The 19,902-nt window shown below is 40.9% G+C and overlaps 1 protein-coding gene across 1 annotated transcript in view; it reads right to left on the minus strand.

Annotated features, from left to right (window-relative positions):
- Positions 1–9,428: 9,428 nt before the first annotated feature.
- Positions 9,429–19,902, minus strand: part of Adamts3 (ADAM metallopeptidase with thrombospondin type 1 motif 3) — a 110,464-nt gene continuing 99,990 nt past the window's right edge. The window contains exons 16-19 of the mRNA XM_028888092.2: positions 19,288–19,420; positions 17,066–17,273; positions 15,553–15,670; positions 9,429–12,485 (exon numbers count right to left, since the gene is read on the minus strand). Of these exons, the coding sequence (XP_028743925.1) occupies positions 11,926–12,485; positions 15,553–15,670; positions 17,066–17,273; positions 19,288–19,420 (1,019 nt within the window). The 3' untranslated portion in view covers positions 9,429–11,925. The remainder of the gene's footprint in view (positions 12,486–15,552; positions 15,671–17,065; positions 17,274–19,287; positions 19,421–19,902) is intronic.

Here is a 19,902-nt window from a genome sequence, read left to right on the forward strand (position 1 = left end):
GGGAGACAATGACAACTATATACCAGCCACAGAATTCTCTCAAAGGCAGTGAGCTAAGGCAACAAAATCCTAAACCCAATGAAGCAGCATATGAAATACCTGGGCAAGCTTCATGAACATAAACTGTGTCTTACTTAAAGAATATCTCAAAATTAGTGAAATACCCATTAAACAGCCAGAAATTAGGAAAGGTAGTTAATTCTGATGGGTTTCCTTTTCTGACCTTTGGAATCTTTTTATCTTTTCTACATTATTTTTAACTTAAGGCATTTCTATTCCAAACTAGAATCCCACTAGTGAATACAGAGACCAGCCCAATGTAGCAGCAAACAGGGATTTGAAAAGCATAGACACAGTAAGGGCACCCTCCTGTGACGGGGGCACACCCTCCTGTAATGGGGGCACCCCTCCTGTGACGGGGGCACCCCTCCTGTGACGGGGGCACACCCTCCTGTGACGGGGGCACACCCTCCTGTGACGGGGGCACCCCTCCTGTGACGGGGGCACCCCTCCTGTGACCGGGGCACCCCCCTGTGATGATCCTGCTTCCCAATGTTTTTACATTTTAACTTGGGTCTATTTGATGGTTAAGTTCATATTCTATTATATCTGTCTTAATCGTGTACCAGGAAAATAATAGAAATGATTGGATGTTGCATTCTCCATATTCACAGCTTAAAAAAATTAATAGAAACATGTCAAATCTCATGTTCAGAAGTTTTAGTGGAATGAACGTGAAAGTGATTGCATTTAATGTTTCAATTCACCCAAGTGAAGCATTTACTTTAAGAAAGAAAACACATATTAAGTGAACTAAACTTGAATTATTTAGCTTAATTTAGTTTCAGTTGCCTACTAATGGGTTTGTCAGTACTTGAGTTAGACAAGTATTGGAAATACATATGCAAGAGATTTTTTTTCCATTGAAGTAGCCATTAGTTTCATAATCTCATGACTGCAAGCAGATTCTTCTCGATTCCAAACGTACCAAAGACTCAGACTATTGTCAATGCCAGAAGTGGCAAAGGTTTAAACACACCCAGTTTACACATTTGGGCACTATGATCAAGTCTGTGTTCTCAAGCATGTTCAGTACAAGGCCATACATTCCTGATTACTTTGTCAACACACACACACACACACACACACACACACACACACACACACACACACACACAAAACATAGTTCTCAACTCAAAGGGAGTAAGAGATACTTTATTTTGGAGCTAAATTGAGTGACCAAGACTTGAGAACACAGGTTGGGTTTATCCCAAATATGTTTCAATATGGTAACAGTTTGGTGAAGTTTTTGTAGTTACAGATCAAGTGAAAGTCATAAATCAAGGTATTTTAAAAACACATTGGTGGGGCCATGGGATGGCTCAGCGGGTAATGTCACTTGCCACAAAGCCTGACCAGTGTTATCCCTGGATCCCACAGAGTGGAAAGAAAAACCTCCTCTCAAAGTTGTCCTCTGACTTGCACACAAGCCTCATATTATGCCCCTTACCCTCCACTAAAATAAATGAGTGTAAAAAATACATCAATTGATGAGAAATTCAGGGAGGCAGGCCACAGGAAAATGGGGAAATCTATGATCATAGGCCTCAGATGCTGTTTGGTTGTTTTCTTAGTCTGTAGATTGGTAGAAGCCAGTGATCTACTAGAATATTCCAAGAGGTTTACATAATAGGTCAGACACAGAGAAGGACAAGGAATAACTATTAAGCTCACACATATAATGTAAGGTAATTTGGATCCAGATCTGTAACATTCCAGTTCTCCACGACTGTGGTCGTTCTGGTCAATCAGCCAGTCTTGTAGAACCTTTAACACAGATGCCCCTGGGAACTTCAGTCCATACAAATTCCCTGTTGGCCAAGCACCACATTTTTCTGGGTTATCAAATTATTTTTTTTTCCTAAATGGTTTCCATAAAGTATGGGCTGTTGACTTTCACAGATAAAAGAACTGAGGCTCAGGTGCATGAAGTAACTCATCCAAGTCACAGAGTGTTGACAGGATGACTCTGGAAACAGGAGGTGGGCCAGCAGTCTTAAAAATCTCCTGTTGGCCAAGCACCACATTTTGAGCGTGTGGAAGCCAAATAAAGTTTTATGTGCCATGCTAGGAAGGTTTAGATTTAAGGTTTGATAACACTGAGTATGAGGGACAGTATCTCAAGAGAAAGGAGGAAACTGCTGGATCTTATTAAATATACCTGGCATCAGTATCAAGATCTTAGGGTCTTGTCTTTTCTATATGATGGAACATTTACGTGTGACATATAAGCATAGTAAGAGTATTAGACCTAAAGTTAAAATAACCAAGACCATCATATGGCCTAAGGAACGTAACAGATGAAAGAAAGAGGCATCTCAAAAAACAGAAATCTAATTCAATCAGATTTGAGTATATGTGTCTCCTGTTTCTACAATTATTTGTATTCTGTGGAATATTCTGTTTGATGTTTGGCATATTTGAAACAATTTATATTTTAATTTTGACTTTTCTTTAGGCAATGTTGATTTCAGGGTTCTAACCTCATGAGGAATTGTTAGTTTTAATTTTAAGGAAAGATTTCTCTGTAATATCTAGACTATTACCTTATTTGTGATATAATTTTATCATAAGATTCTTGGTATTCCATCAGATTTTATTCAAAACGTAAATAAAACATTGTACCATAAAGAGTTCAGATAACAATGTCATATTACTTTAATTTTTCTTATCAAACATTTTCCCAACATGCCAAATATTGTCAGTGAAGGGATAGAAACAAGTGGTCAGACTTGCGTGACATGAGCATTAATAGATTCTATGGGCAGAAGCACATCTTACTTCTTATTGTATAATCAGAGAGATAAATGAAACTCCAATGGTAGTCACTTAATAGTGGTGTCTGTTTCTCTCTTTTCATTGGTAAGCTATAACTATTGTCTTTCAAATATGTATTTTTATATATAAAATTGTTATTATATATACATATATAAACATATATGGTATATATTGATCTGAGGTAAATGTATTATAGGAAATCTTAACTACTGATCAGCAAATATGAGCTCCTAAGTTTGAAAACAAAAAACTGTTTTTATCAGTGGTGATTGATTCTTTAGATGTACTTTGGATAAGAAAAGTCAACTCCAGTCTTTGGGTATCCCTAGTAAGAAATATGGTTCTTCTCTTAAGAAATTTCCCCTCTATCCTTAAACATCCCCACTCTCCAGCAACTACTACCTTCATATCCCAGGCAGGATTCACTGAAGTTCTGAATGATTTTTCATTTATTTATTTATTTATTTATTTATTTATTTATTTATTTATTTATTTATTGAGACTGAGTTTCATTATAGTTTGGCTGTCTTGCAACTTGAGGATTGCCTCAAATTCACAGAGATCTTCCTGCCTCTGCCTCATGAGTGCTGGAACTAAAGGAGCGCACTATCACACCTGGCCCAACAATTTTTTTAAGGATAAGGTTTTAAAAATTTGCAATATATACATTTTTTAGACATAATTTAATTGCACACAAAATAGTCATGCAAACATTTATAAGCATTAAGAAATGACCACGTGTGTTTGCCGTGTGTTTGCACTGTTAGCTTTTTTGTGACTGTCTGAAATCCCACCAACCTTTCCAAGCGGTGCCATCCAGTGACTGTAGCTTCAAATAATGGCGACTGAAGTAGCTTAAAATGCTAGACTGCAAACAGAGGTGATAAATCAGGTCAAATATTAAGCAGAGCTAAATATTTTCACTTATTTTTCATTAACAGAAGCAGATTTTGAGCATTTTAGCAAAGATTATTTTCCATGACCGTTACTGTAGACTGTAGAGAAAGCAGGACTCAGGCATAGGGGATTTTCCTAAGAACTGCGGTGACTTCTCAATACGGCATCCAGGTGTGCCTCTCTTTTGTAACTTTCATGGAGTGTGGAGTCTGTTAAGTCAGTTCTAACTTTGTACCTGTGCCTGTGACACTGATCCCTTAGAGATGGTCTGAAATTTAACATATTTGGAGGGAAATAGTATCAAAAGTTGAGGAAACTGCACTCTGATTTTTATAAAGTTTTGATAGCAAACCACAACAGTCCTGTCACCACAGAGATGGACTGACTGTCTTTCCTAGATGATGTGTGGCACTCATGTGTGTGGGGGGATGGTATGGTAAAGAGAGGTCAGAGGTCAAGAAGTGTTCAGATAAATCACAAGAGGTTTATCTCTAATATCAGAAATGACACACTTAGGGAAGACCGCAGAAAACATGTAGCCAGGCACCGTGTTCAGTCTTGAGTACTTATGCTCATTGTGCTATGAATCCGGAAATCCATGTCAGCACCCTATTTTTCATCATTTTTATCATTGGTTTAATTAAGGAAGAGGTAAAATTTATCCTCTAAACACCTCATCTATCATTCACTGCCATCCTTGCTGTCAGCATGTTATTATTGCGTTACCACGACGCCTTAACAGCCTCCTAGCCGTAGAATTGAAGACTCCCAAACAAAATAGGTTGGCTTCCTTAGGACAGGGTTCTCCTTGCTGATGAAAAGAATTGGAACCTTGTAAGAGAGGGAACAAAAGGTTTGGGGTGGCACAGTGACTTCAGGAAGCAGATGTTTGGTGAGGTTTCAGGGACAGATTTTTCTAGGATGTGTTTAAAAGATGTGTTACTTGTAGAGAAGCCCTCCAACCTCCCCCAAGCTCTAGGCATCCCCCAGGGCCTGCCCTACTTGCAGCTACCCACGGGTCCCTTCTGTGCTACCTCTACTACCCAGCTTACCCAAAACTGAGGTGAACTAGGTGTAGACCATGATGACATACTGGAAGGAGCAGATGCAGGAGACATTGTAGAAGGGAAAACAGTAGGCCAAGGGAGCTGAGCAAATATGCACAAGAGTAGAGGAGGAGGAGGAGGAGGAGGAGGAGGAGGAGGAGGAGGAGGAGGAGGAGGAGGTGATCACCGCTCTGTGAAGCTGGACCTCACAAGGAACACAGAACACAGGAATTAGACTCAGTCCCCAGGAGGAAATGGGAACTATGCTTTGAGAAATGCTGAAGCACCGTCATCAACAGAGCTAAGATGCTCAGGAGATACTTGTAGATGCATCTTTAATTTAGTATAGACCTGGAGGCTTATACATATAGACAGAAAACTAACTTTGCCAGGAGTCATTTGAGATAGAGGAGCCAGCTAAGGTGACTGGGAAAAGGAGCTGGAGCCAGAGGGGGCTTCCCTGGGTGTGGTACTGTCTCTTCTGACTCATCAGTTATATAAAATATAAACTGTAATAATGAAACCAGGTTTATTTATAATGTTTGATTTAACACCTTTACACATTTTCGGGTGAAGGAGCCCCGTTGATTCCACTCTAGAAGTGAGCTAGATTTGAGTTAGATCCACAGTATAGATAAGGGAACTAAGAATTTAATAGGAAAGAAACAATACCATTTATGACTAGAAGGTTTCAGACTCATACTGAGGTCAAATCCTGAGCTCGTTCCCATGAAGTGCTGTGGAGAAACTCAGAAAAATCAAAGCTAAATCCCCACAATAACCCACGAGTGCTATGTTACTTTTGACTGGTTCCCTTCCCCTGTCATTCATTCGCCCAGAGTGTTCTTTCTCAGTCCTTTGCTTAAACTGGGCAGCTGTTACTTGACTCTGCACTCTGTCCTGGAGCTCTTTCCTCCATGAATCTTCCTCCGAAGAAACTGCAGATACAATTGTGTCACCCTTTAGGAATGGTCACAGGCTACCATCATCATTCCTAACATGACACCACACGCGGACTCCTTTATAACCTGTCATGTTGTCAGCCCATCTAAGGTCGCTGCTTTTTCCTTCCCTGTGAGCTGGGGTTGGGAATTTTCACTGTTTTGTTCCTTGTTGTGTTTAAGCACCCTTATGCATGCCCAGCACAGGATCACATCCCAGTAAATTTCCTTAACTTCAAGCGTTGGGCTAAGAAGAAGCTGCTGGGATTGGTCTCTTGGAGCTTCATCTGCATGGGCTTAGGGCAGAAGACAGGAAGCAGGCAGAGGAGTGAGGGTGGGAACAGAAGGGGTGGGAGGAGGCTGTGGGAAGCTTGGTGGTCAGGGAAGAGATCAGAGAACTGGTCAAGGGGTGAAGCAGAGGCAAGGGAAGTTTGACTTGGCCATGTCTCTTAGTTTGCTTCACCTACAATATGGAATGAAAATCTAACTTGTGGACTCATGAAGATCCTGAATGGAGTAGGAAAACAAGCCAAAGACTCAAGTCAGGAAGATGTCTGGGAGGGAAACAAACAAATAAATATAGGCCTGGCTCTGTGTTACAGAAACCCTTTATGGAGACTGTCCACATCATCCAAGAACATTTATAACAATCACTGGACCCCAAGGCAAAGGCCAGCAGACTCAACACACCCATCTCTTCTGAAAACTGAGGTGCCATGCTCTGTGCTGGAGATGTTAAGGCATCCTGCCAGAGTTTGTGTGACCTCTGCTATGTGAAAACAACAAACCTGAGCCCCACACCCTAAAGTTGAGACAGATCTGCAGAGGCAAGAGAGGTGTGCCTCCTCTGAGTGTTCTCAGGTCTTGCCCAGTAAAGTGACACAGAGAGAAGTTGACTGAACACTTAAGAGAACTCAGTTGGAACTCTGGGGCGGGTGTCCCACGGCAGCCCCTCAGGAACTCAGGAGACAGGTGGACGGTTTGTGATAGGCAAACTGGAGCGCTAGGGACCAACGAGAAGCATGAACGAGAGTTGTTTTTCTGGAGACGAAGCATCAAGTTATGTAAACTGTTCTTCCCAGGCATATAAATAGCCAGGTCCTCTTTTCTGCATGTCAAGGAAAGTATGTCACCCATGAGAAGGATTTGGTGACATTAAATTTGGGCACAGTGTTTTGATATGTGATGTACCATGGGCAAGACAAAATACTTTGATGTTTTTAGTGATCTTCCAGGCTGTATGGTAACTGTCACCTACACAACTACTATTTGTCTGCATATACACGCTTCTGCCTCATCTGCTTTGGGGCATAGAAGACGCAGGGAATATAAGGCTATGGAGTCATGACTTTGGTTTTAAAATAATCAAACTGAATCATCTGAGGGCTTGATCATCACAAAAACGTTTTGTGGAGAAAATCATAGTTTCAAATATTTATAAAAAAAATCTAATGCCTGTCAGAGATGCTATTCATTACTTTTTTCTGGGTTATCAATTTTTATCTTGCCTAAATGGTTTCCATGAAGTATGGGCTGTTGAATTTCACAGAAAGAAGAACTAGGGCTCAGGTGCATGAAGTAACTCATCCAAATCACAGAGCTGATGAAAAGTAGGATGCAAGTCAGCAGTTTGACCTTACTACCAATGCTTTTAACTAGGGCACCATTTACTCTGCCATAGGTCAGAGCTCTTATCTCATTGCCAAAGAAATGTAAAGCAGATATACTCATATCCTTATCCTCATCCTTATCCTCTACCACTGAGAATTTTTATTTCCACCTCGACCTACTATGAGCATTTTTCCAAGTGGTCTCCAAGCAGGATATATAAGAAATGTTTTGTGTGAGTTCATGTTACATTAGCACATCCATTATTTAGCAGTGACTGTAGAATTGGATCCTTTAAACTTGGGGAGTGATGCTTTTGTCTGAAGTTGTAAAGCTGTAAATTGGCTGGAATACTAATGTTTTAAAGCAACAGGTTTTTTTTTTTTTTTTTTTTTTTGAGACAGGGTTTCATTTCTGGCTGTCCTGGAACTTGCTCTGTAGACTAGGCTGGACTTGAGGAGACTCATCTGCCTCTGCCTCCGCCTCCCAAGTGCTGGGTTTAAAGGCATGCACCCCTGCTGCCACCACCCAGCTTTAATACAATGCTAGTTGGTGGCGTCTGAAGCGATTCCTAGGTAAGCTGCATGATAAAATTACAGAAACATATCATTTTTGTTCTGGGAATCTAGGGACCTCAAGTTCATTTCAGTGAATTATGTTTTCGTTGTATCACAGGCAATATATAATGAGTTGTTAAAGTTCACCTTCAGCTCTAGCTGAGTTATCGTAAATCATCTGGGACCAAAAAGGATGGGTTTCATTGATAATGCCTGTGTACACTGATTGGGTTTTTTGTTTGTCGTGATTGTAAATGGATTCAGTGGTTCCCTTTACTTTAACTTCTTTAGCAAGTAATATTCTCTGGCTTATCCCATTTTATCACTCTTCTATTGATTTTTTTTCTTATATAGCTTAAGTTTAAAAGGCTTCTTCATCCAAGTACTATAGAGCAAGATCTAGGGTAGGCACCAAAACTACACACAGAAACCCTGTCTCGAAAAAGCCAAAAAAAAAAAAAAAAAAAAAAAAAAAGGCTTCTTCATAAAGACAATATAAAATGTGTCTAAAGGCCTGATTTTTGTGGTGGTCTCCAAAGTATCTTGATGAAATAAAAATACCAGAAACACATGCTGATAGTGTGGAGACACCACCAGGCATCTTTGCAGGAGTCATACTAGCTGGCTGCTTAGCGTGTCCATTGTTTAGAAAGGGCAAGTGGAGAGGAAAAGCTAAAAATCTTCAAAATCATTGACCAGAGAGCATTTTAACTAAGTTCATTATATCAACCTTTAAAGTTGTTTGTCTTTAGTTTTGCCAACCCATCTTATTTACCGGAAGTGAGACCGAGCAATTCTGATTCCAAAGTAGCCACAGACACCAGAGGACCACTGGGCTTCATTTGTACAATGGAGTTGAGGGGATGATATGGACAAGGGTTTGGTTTCTATTAGGAGGTGCTATGTGCTGGGCCCTGTGCTGACTACATACGTGGTTTCATTGTAATATCAGAGTTCTGCTGTCCATACTGTTGCTGAAGAAACTGAAACTCGGGTAGGAGGCAGCAGGTAGAGGTTAAACCCCAGTCAGTCTGCTTTGCACTTCAAACTGGCGTTGGTACTCCAGTGTCTACTCTTGACGTAATGAAAGGCCATCCACTCACTGTGGTGTTCTGTTCCTCCTTGCTGTCCTGAGTCCAGTGGGACATCACTTCCAGCCCTCAGGTGATCATGGTCCAAAGCTGCTGGGCATCTTAGCTACTCTGAGATTTCACATTATATATATAGATATATAAAATTACATTTGTTCTTTCTGCACAGAACACATATCTCCTTATGAGATACATATCCTTTCTTTACTAATATAAAATCATCAGCCTTTCTGTTCTCTTACATTGTTCTATGGGACAGATGTCAGCACAATCTCCTATGGCTTCTTACATCTCTAGATCTGTGGTTCATGTTGAGATGGAAACAAGAGACATACTGTCACTGAAGATCCTGGATGGCAGAATAAGTTATTGTTTTATTTGGTAGGAGGAGAAGATCCATTCCCATAAGCACCTGGGAAACTAGCAAGGAAATCAAGGTCAGGCCACGCCTCCTCTTTCACGTTTTTTATTGCTATGTGTTCCCAATACAACAAACAGCATCAGTAGTGTACACCTTGATAAAAAGGAACTTTCAGCTTAGTAGAAAAGAAAGCGCATAGGTAAAAAGTGGAAGGAATATGTACATCTTATGGGAGGTGTATGTGTGTGACTGTCTTCAGATTCCCTGTGGACAGGATGTGTGTACACCCAAGTAAACTAGAGAGAATTTTGTTCTGGTGAAGTTTTCAAGAAAGAGCAAGATCTTTGTAAGGCTCAGGGATTGTTAGCTATCAGGAAGTCACCTAACTTGACATTTAAAATTCTTGCATGGAGTAGCAGCAAATCTTTCGAGGTATTGAGTCATAGCTTAGACTGTTAATTTATGATGGTTACAATGCAAAAGGCCTTGTTCAGTGTGTGCTTTCAAAGGTTAACGCAGCTCTGCTTCAGTCTGCAAATTTCTAGATATGTTTCGAAAATGACTTCAAAAGCATGCTCATAACCCTTTTGTCTCTAAGTGCAATTCCGGAAGTACTCATTATATACTTAAAATATGTTTTATTTGAGACAGGGTCTTGCTACATAGCCCAGGCTGCACACTCACAGCAAGCCTCCTGCCTCAGCTTCTGAATGCTGGGATGACAGATGTGCATCATCTTGCCTGGCTTTTGAAATGTTTCTTATTCACTATTTCATTAAACAGCTAGCTGAATTCTTGACTATTTTATGCATCCTTGAAGGGGAACAAATAAATGCTGTATCCTTTAAAAAATGCAAATGCCTAACATAGGTGTTGCTTGTAATCCTAGTTTCTTGAGAAGTGATGGCAGGCAGATCATAAGTTCAAGGCCTGCCCATGCAACTTAGGGAGCTCTTGTGTTAGGGCTACAGCTCAGTGATAGAGTGCTTACTTAGCATGTGGGGGGCACTGGATTTAATCAAGTCCTGCTAAATTTTTTTTTTAAAGTAAGAATCTGTTCAATTTGGGTTCTTTGAGTTGTCTGTGTGCTTGGTTTTACATTTGTCCTTTCTGCAGAGAACACAGCACACACCTCTAATTATGTCTCTCTAGTTTACTAAAATGTCATTGATATTAGTGTAAATATTAAAGACATAAAAAGACTATCAAGAAAAAAAATCAACTCTTAAAATAAATATTTTCAGATCTGTATCCTATATACAAGTACTGTACATCCACTCCATGGAGGGAGCATTTCTGGCTTTGTGTGAGCGTGTTGGTCACTGACAGAAATACCAGCATGGCACGGCAGTCAGATGCATTGTGGCTGTGAACATTTAGATATGAACCATGCAGAAAATAAATATCTCAACCATACCAAAGACACTTCCTTGAGCCGGCTTTCAAAGCACTCATGTACTCAGGTGGCAGTTCTAGCCTGATGATGCTTTTCTCAGCTAGGAAAGAATACACACAACACATTTGTGATGATCACAGTACATCAAGTATAACTGTTAGCGCAAGAACCGGGCATCGTTGAGATGTGCACTGTCTCAGAGATGTGCACTGTCTCAATGATGCCCTTTGATAGGATGGCAAGAAGGTTGGGGTTTGTCTTATATAAGCTTGTCCACTGCATGCTGTGTGCACAAGCACATGGAGACACCAGTCCTGTTCCTTTTGTTGTAAGAATGGAAGGCAGTAGATACAATGAGTCACCTGTGCACCTGATTACACATGGCAAATCCTCTTTCTATTGTCAGTAGCTGCAATCCCAACTTCTTCATAACATTCTGCTCTGAAATCAACTCATGGAATGTCACATAAGGCAATACTCAATGACAGGCACCCTAGAACATCCAGGAATGTAAGATAGTAAACAATCATTTGAGAACATCTTTTTAAAATAATACTGATTTCTGCAATGTACAGTATTTACACAACAGTTGCAAATTTGCTCATACAGTATTTCTAATATAGATAAATAGGAATACAAGTCTAAGAATTATTTCCAAAATTTCTTGAAGCGTAAACCACTGGCATCTGTTTGTATTATTTTTACTGTAGCTTTTTAAAAACAAAACAAAAAAAAAAAAACAGAAACAAAAACAAAAAATCAGCTGATATGCACAATCGGCTCCAGGCTCTTTTCTTCCTTAGAGAGCAAGCAACACGTTTAACCATTTTCCATTTCTTTTCTGTTTTTTAGAGAGGCATTCCAGGCTGGCCCAGGATTGGCAGCTATTCTTTTGCCTGGGTTTCCCAGATGCTGGGATGCTAGGCCGGGGCCACTGCAACCAGGCTCTTTCCTTCTGAAAACAGTCTTTGGCACTTTCTTCCAATGGATTCTGGTAAACAGGTCGATGCAGAACAGGAGATGGATGGAAGCAACTAAAAAGTGAACCAGCACTTCCTGTCCTTCCATTGACAGAGGACATGAGTAAACCTTGTGTGGAGAGTCCTGCTTTTTAACAAGCTGTATGCACCATGCAGGGAGGGAGGCTGCCCAGGTATCCCTTTGACCTCTAGCCCCATAGGTCCGCTTTCTCATCTCTTTGAGGTGGCTGACCTGACAGGATGTCTCTTGCTAATATTCCTTCCATCTTTCTTTGGGGTTCTTGCCTGGGTAGAAGCACCTATTGAATCACTGATAGCCGGGGAGGGGGCAGCAGCCCCGGGTGAGGCAGAATGGAAGTGATCAGTCTTTACAGATGAGGAGGGTGGTACTGACACCATCGTCTTTCTTCCGGCCTGCTGCATTTCCTTCTGGGGGAGGTTAGCACTAGGTTGGCTGCTGGCTCTGAAAGCAGCATATGCATTTGCGTTTGCCACGGAAGAGATGCTACTCAAGGATTTCTTCTCAGCACGGGTCCCTGAGTAGTAAGGGAGAAAGGGTGTCGGCATCACTAGAGACCTAGGGAGGTCACTAGGGCCAAAGATAGCATCACTATGGATTTCAGCAGCTTCTTGAAGGTATGGTGGTGGCAGAGTCCCACTGCGCTTGCTACATGACTCACAGCACAACTTGTTATACCCTGGTATGGAGCAGTATCGTGCGAGCACCTCCATTTGACAGAATATGGACTTGTCGCCCAAGCATGGCTCATCTGAAAAAGAGTAAGAAAAAAAAAAAAAAACCAACACATGTTTACACGTAAAAGGTTCAAAGAAATGACAATTATTGACAACTATAAATACATTCCAGTGATATATGAAATCAATACATGAGCCTTTGAATTACAAATTTAAACAACAGGATGAATTCACTGCAATAAGTAGTTGGTTTTCACTTTTGCTCTTTTAAAAGTGGGACCTCACTGCATCACCTGGGTTAGCCTCCATACTGCATTGCCCGGGTTAGCCTTCACAGGGTTGTGATTATAAGCATGTTCCACCCCACCTGGCTGAACAAAGCAGCTCCATGTCTGCCTAGTACTTGGCATGATCATCATTGTGCTGTCTCCAACAGAAGTTGTCAGGTCACTGACAGCTTTAGACAGAACTGAGACATGGATGAGATTGTTGACAGGGAAAACTGGGTTCATTCTGAAGATAAGGGGAGCACCATTTTTAGTTGTGTAGCATTGAAGCTTGCCTTTCTAATAAGTTGCTTCTACAATAGTTTTCAATTCACAATTAAAATGAATATTAAACACCCTTAGTGTAACTGATTAAGTCTTTAAAAAGTTTTACCAAAGGAAGCAATGACCACTTTGATTAAAATAGAATTCTCTGGCTTGAAAGCAAGTTTCATGTCTACTACTGGACATTCTTAGGCTCTCATTTTAAAACAAAACGTCTCTCTAAAATATGCCAACTTTATTCTAGGTAAGTCACATGTTTACATTTAATTTCATGGAACTGACAGCATTTTATGTTTATACATAAGAACCAGGATATTTGTAGATACAAATGTGTGCCTGTTTAAAAAAGCAAAGAATTATGGTACCTATGGACCATTGTCACTTAAAGCCACAGCATGTTCTATTATACAGTATGTAAGAACATACTGTAAGGTAAGGAATCTGTCACATAACTCTAAAACTGAGATGACCCTGTTGATCGTTCTCTTTAAGAGGGTCAGTTGATGGCAGGCTTGCTTCACTCACCATTCCGTGTCCACATCCCAAATTGTGGCAAGAATCATATTGTCATGACGCCGACGGGCCTACTGTGGTATACGGAATTAGAATACTTTACGCTTGCTGAGGTCAGAAGCTAGATGAGGTTATTAGTGACTGAGGATTTGTGGGATTTTTAATTCTTCATGTGTAAATGGCGTTTTCTGTATGCTTATCTAAAAATAGACAAACTGCTTCCGACGATGTGACTAGGGCTGTAGACTCTGGCTGAGAGAGCCTTTTCACTTACATTCTTTTTCTCCATCACACTAACCCCATTAGCCTGTTTCTGATAGGGGGCGGGGTTCAGAACCATCCTCTGTGCATTAAAGAAGGCCTCAGATGAGAGACTCATCTAAAAGCGAGTACTTCGCCACTGCAGAGCGTGACTGATAGGCCAAGTCTCACTAAGGCCAGAATCTGCTTCTATATGGAGGACAGAAAGACACTGAGGACAAACCAGCTTCATGGTAATTTTTTCTAGGCACAGACAGGAAGGCCTTAAAGGCAAATGAGAATTATAACCAAATATAATCAAACAACAAAATCAGTTGTTAAAGTAAATGTTCCAGCCTTCTCACACGACTGCCAGGTCCTAAGGACTCTGGACAAAGAGCTTTATACCAGACCCCAAAAGTCATCGGATTGGTACAGTAGATTGAGAAAGAGGATGCCCCTTATTGGTTTGACTGAAATAGCATAGAACCCTGAGATGCCTGAACTCTCAAAGTTGGCTTTAGACCTAGAACTCAGAGCAGTACAGCTCTGGAAGGGAACATGGACACACTAACTACCACAGTTATGCTGTCCCCTCAGCACGTTGACTTTACAAGACCTCCACCCACTGCCACTGAAAAGGAGCAAGTGAATCTGTGCTGACAGGCAGCCATTCACACAAACAGGGCCTGCCCTCCTAGCTAGTAAAGTCAATGGGTCTACCTGGAAAGTGTTCAGTCGCAACAGGTATAACTACAGATGGCAAATTATTACAGCGACAGTAAGTTTTAAAGCTTCTAATTGGGTGCCGTTTGCTTTTTCATCCCTTCCATACCAGTTTCTACATTGAAAACACTCTCCAAAAGAAACAGCTAGATAGATAAGTCCTATGTCTCCCCCCCATGGCCATGGTGGTTCTTGCCATTTCAAATGACAATTGTTTTCAATGTTTAAAGACTGGAAGCCTAAAATGTCCAAAATACAAAATTATTTGGAGAAATAGTACTTTGCTAATTTTCTTATAAATTCTATCAGATTTTCATATTATTTAGGGGTGTAGATGCAGAGGGAAAATCTTTTTAGTCTTGGGGCTTACCAGAGTGTGTACTAAGGTAATGGGGGTAGAGAGAAATAGAGGTACATTGGTCAAGAAATAGAATAGATGTCAGGTGTCTTTCTTATTGCTATCTACCTGAAATAGGGTCTCTGCTTCCCCAGAGCTGTGATTACAAGTGTGTGCCGCCACCATTCATGAGTGCAGGGGCCGGAACTCAGGTCATCGTGCTTGTCAACTGAGTCAGCTCCCCAGTTTATATTTTAAATATAATATTTAAATATATTGCACTTTCAAAACACGACTAGTTAGTCACTCAGACAAATGCTTGATTTTAGCACATGTACAAGATGTCTATTTTGAAATCACTCTTTATGTGTATAGGCAATTATTAGGAAGGGCATTAAGGTTGAGTTCAATATATCTAAATAATTTTTGTAAAGCATCTCAAAGCCTGCTGTAATAATTCTAACCACAGTTCCACATCATCATAAAGGTAAAGAATAGATAAAAATAAGTAGTCCCCAGGAGAAACTCACACTGTAAGGAGATGCATATGTCTGACACAGCCACACCCAATATCACCAGTGTACTGCTTTTGGTAATTCAGGGATGCTGGCCTTATTTCAGACAAGATTCTCAGACGATTATTTTCAAAGGTGTTTTCATTTGACTATTTCTTGGTAAGTGAATGCAAATTCCAAAGCTTATCCTAAAAGGAAACGCTGTTTTCGAAGGTTCAGTAACATCAAAATGGTTAAGATTGATTAGTGATGCACTTACCATTACAGGGAGGCAGCTGGCAGGGTCTGATGGACTCGGGCTTTTCACCGTCACAGTGCTCTCCAGTCCTGCAGAGAACCTGTCTCACCTCTGTTCCTTCTCCGCAGGTCACTGAACACTACAGAGACAAAGGCTGAAATTACAGACGTTGATTCTCCCGAGACCAGGCACATGCATGCTTACAGGGATCTCCCCCGAAACACACACACATCACTTAGCAACTCTGGAGTTCCCACTCTATGGAGAAGGTGCTGCACAAAGGTCCTGAGGCCAGGTAACCCTGGGTTCATACACTGGCTCCCTTGCCAGGTCCTGATATGCAGCCCCCAACTCCTTTATTTTCTTTCTTTCTTTTTTTTTTTTTTTTGATTTATTTATTTATTATGTATACAGCATATATGACTGCAGGCCAGAAGAGGGCACCAGATCTCATTACAGATGGTTGTGAGCCACCATGTGGTTGCTGGGAATTGAACTCAGGACGTCTGGAAGAGCAGTCAGTGCTCTTAATCTCTGAGCCATCTCTCCAGCCCCCCTTTATTTTCTTTATAGAGAGCAGAATTTACCAAAAACTATTCCCAAACTAAGCTGAGAAACTTCTGTACTGTTGAGTTAGGCAGGGCCAGGAGAAGCTTAGTTCTGGGTCTAGAGAATGGGGGAATGGACAGTAATTTTCCATCTTATCACATGTGGCTACTGGTCCTTGCCCATTCCTTGCATGTTGGGCACCATCTCCACTTTCTCCTGTACCTGCTTTTTGATGCTCCAACTTTCTATAAGCCCTCTTATTTTGAATGCTTAGAAATATCAAGAACAGTGGTAACATGGACAATAAAACAATAAGTCAGCCAGTCACCAAATACTGTGGGACCCCAGGCTATGGCTATGTATTGGGGAAGCAAGGCATTCTGTCATTGGATTGAGGGTAAGAACAGACTAAAACAGGAATCATAATGCTCTTTCCTCAGCAGCAGTCTAGAACTAATCTGGTACCTGTCCTTTAAAGGCAGAGAAGGACCTGCCAGAAGGGACCACAGGTAGGGAGAAGTTTGGACTATGGTGATGAGCTTTGGTGGAGTGGGAGATATTGCTAGACCACAAACAGGGAAGAACAAGCCACATGAAAGGAATAGGTGTGAAAAAGCATGATTTGGAACACAGAAAATTTACTTTGTCAACTAGAATGAAGATAGAGAGGAGTGTGTGTGTGTGTGTGTGTGTGTGTGTGTGTGTGTGTGTGTGTGTAGGGGGGGGGTTACTAACTTAGCAGGGCCTTGCATTCTGTGGTAGATTAGAGCTTATGTAGGAAGAGGGAAGTCAGTGATAACCTCAGAAGATGCAGGGCTTCTCAGATGCCTCCATGTCACAAAATACCTAAACGTGATTTGTTCCTGCCACCCATTCTTAACGGCAAATGCTGTCTTAAAGTGTTAATTTTTCCTAGCCCCTCTAACGTGATTAGAAAATATGACAGTTTCTCCATTCACATGCTGCATACTAACGAATGACTCACTTCATTCCAGGGCCCTGTTTTCCACTGGGCTGGGCAGGGGACTCTGTTACAGGGCCGGCGGCTCTCAGGACGCTCCCCCAGGCAGTACTTGCTGTGCACAGAGCGGTTGGTACCATCATGGAGCGGCTGGAGGCAGCGCACAGTGCGGAGCTGGTAGCCCGAGGTGCCGCAGCTCTTGCTACAGTGTTCCCATTCTTCTGCTGCCCAGCTGTGGGAGCAAGAGGAGCAGTGAGGTATATACACTGTGAGCATGCCCACAGTGCAATGCTTGGGCACATCCCTCTTCTGAATGAATGCACCTTACTTATGGGGGAACAACTTTCTGACAATGGGCCCAACACTTTGCTTTTGAACAACAAAAGGATTTGTCTTTTACGCTCTCATTCATGAAATATCAAGCTTACTCACTGTTTCTTTCACTATTATTGGACCTTAGTGAGACTGAGAGAAAAGTCATACATGCAGGCCTTGGTAGAAAGTACCTCCTTGAATGCACCTAATAAAGTTTTCTGAGAGTAATTTTCAAAACAGCTTCCTATGGAGCATTCCCAAGTTCTAATGTCACTGTCAAGGCCTTAACGCTGAGAGTCAGCTATGATTTCAACTCTCTCATAAGACATCTCTCTAATTAGACACACCTGAGGCCTTCAAAGATGAGCATAAATCCTGATTTCTAAATGCCACATCTCACTTAGACTAGATCAGTCTTAAACTGCAAAGAGTACTAAAGTGTCGACATGGTTGTATGTTAGGACTTCATGGTTATAGAAGGAATAAATAAACTGTGTGCCTCAAGTGTAGGCATACTGACTAACCAGACAGAAGAGGGAAATACTGAAAGAAAACTCAAAGAATGCACAAGATAAGAAACACATATGTAAGGCATCTAAGAAAGCAGAGCTCATTGATGTGGGGACAGAAGAGAATATGGAGATGACAAAGGAGGACTCAGCTGCCTTTAGAGAAACTGTTTTGTTGATCTACTGAGAAGCATAATTTGTGTAGCTAACAACAGTGTGGTATGTATTTCAAAACTGTGAAGATTTTTACAAGTGCATATCACATAGAAAAGCCAAGTATTTAGTATAAGTAGATATCAATTACCTCGATTTTAACACTATCAAAATATACTTGTGCATCATAAATGTGATTATTTGCCATTAAATTAAGTCTACAAGTACACAGCACTCTAGAAAAGATGCTCATGCTGGTCCCTTTCATCACTGGGAAGTTTCTTTCTGCGGAGAACAAGGCTCTAAGAATTTAGAAAGACAAGCAAAATTATGTCCTATAGAATCAAGAATCAAAATATTTTCCAACAATGCTGGAGTCTAACCAACAATGGGACAGAGATTTTGAGATTCTAGGGGAAAATATAGAATTATGTCCTTACATGTATATCTCCAAGAGGTCAAAGGTGAGAGCAGGTGGCAATGCATTTTCCATAACCATATACTTGAACCTCTTAGATGCTTTTCCCAAGTGTCTAAATTTAAATCTTCTATATAAAATGTTTTCTGTTATTTTTTTTCTGTTTTTTTATTTCTGTTTTCTTTTTTTCAAGTTCCTGAAAAAACTAGTACCTCTTGGAATGGATGACTGAACCAAGAGACAATGTAACCAAGTCAGGAAACCAGGGGACTCCAAGGGAAAGGTGAATGTGGGTCAGGCTGGGACAGAACTCTGTAACTAAGTAACAGGGTACCTGAGTGTGTAATATTTGGACATGAATGGTTTTCAAGACAAACAGTTTCACAAGAAAGGAAGCTATATTCTGCTCTTGCAATATGACTCACCTGTTGAAATACATGTGGCAATCAGCCCCAGATATCACTATCAATAAATTAAGTCCATATTGTTAGAACCAAGAAAGAAAAAGTTAAGTGTGGTCTGTTGGGGCTGTCAAAGAATGCTCCATCTTTGGAAGAAACTCAATATTTAATATATAACCTGTCACTTTCCCCAAAAGTCAACGGGTAGAAGGTAGTACTTAGATAAAAGCAAGTAGCTATCAAATATCAAAAGAAATAGAATAGCTAAAATATATATTTGTATTTCATGAGTAGGAATGTAGGGAAAGTCCAGGAACCACAGCTTTATACACTCCTTATATATAAGACTGACTACTTAAACAGGTAAATGTAACAGCTTTGAATAAAATAACACTTTAAAGACATTCCCACTCCGACTATGGCAGCAGGGTGGTATGATTTAGTGCTTACAGCGGGTGTGTACACTCCTGAATGTTGCACATGCGTCTAATGGGTTTTGGCTTTTTATTGACCTCACAGAAGCTGCGATGAACCATTTTACTGTCGCTTTTCCTTCGGCATCCATATTTTGTATACTGGAAACCTGGAACAGAAAGTAAGGTTGGTTTAGCCACTTACTGATGTTAATGTATTTGAATACTGGTTCATACATTCCTTTAGCGAATATCCGAGTACACATACTGTGCCCGGTACTATCATAAGTGTTCCCATTTGAAAGAGACTGAAAATGAATGTAAAACGAAACAGCCCATTTTCTCCGGACTTAACATTTAATAAATGTGGAAACTTGTAAAGCAGTGCCTGTGTACTTGCCAGTGAAGAGGGAATGTCCACAGTGAGGTGTGAGAGATGGGTAAGAAAGCCACTGTGGGGATCAAAGCTGAGCACAGGCCTTGACACAGCTCAGTGATGAACTTTCCACAGGGCCAGAAAGGAACACACAGAAGAAGCCCCTAGCTTAGCTGATGGCAAGGGACAGGGGAAGTCTTATAGACCAATACCTTCTTGAGCAGAACGATGCAGCTCAAACTGTGTTGGATAAAGGAAATTGCATGCCATCCATGT

Source organism: Peromyscus leucopus, chromosome 10 (assembly GCF_004664715.2).
Source record: "Peromyscus leucopus breed LL Stock chromosome 10, UCI_PerLeu_2.1, whole genome shotgun sequence".
In the NCBI taxonomy this organism is placed as follows: Eukaryota; Metazoa; Chordata; class Mammalia; order Rodentia; family Cricetidae; genus Peromyscus; species Peromyscus leucopus.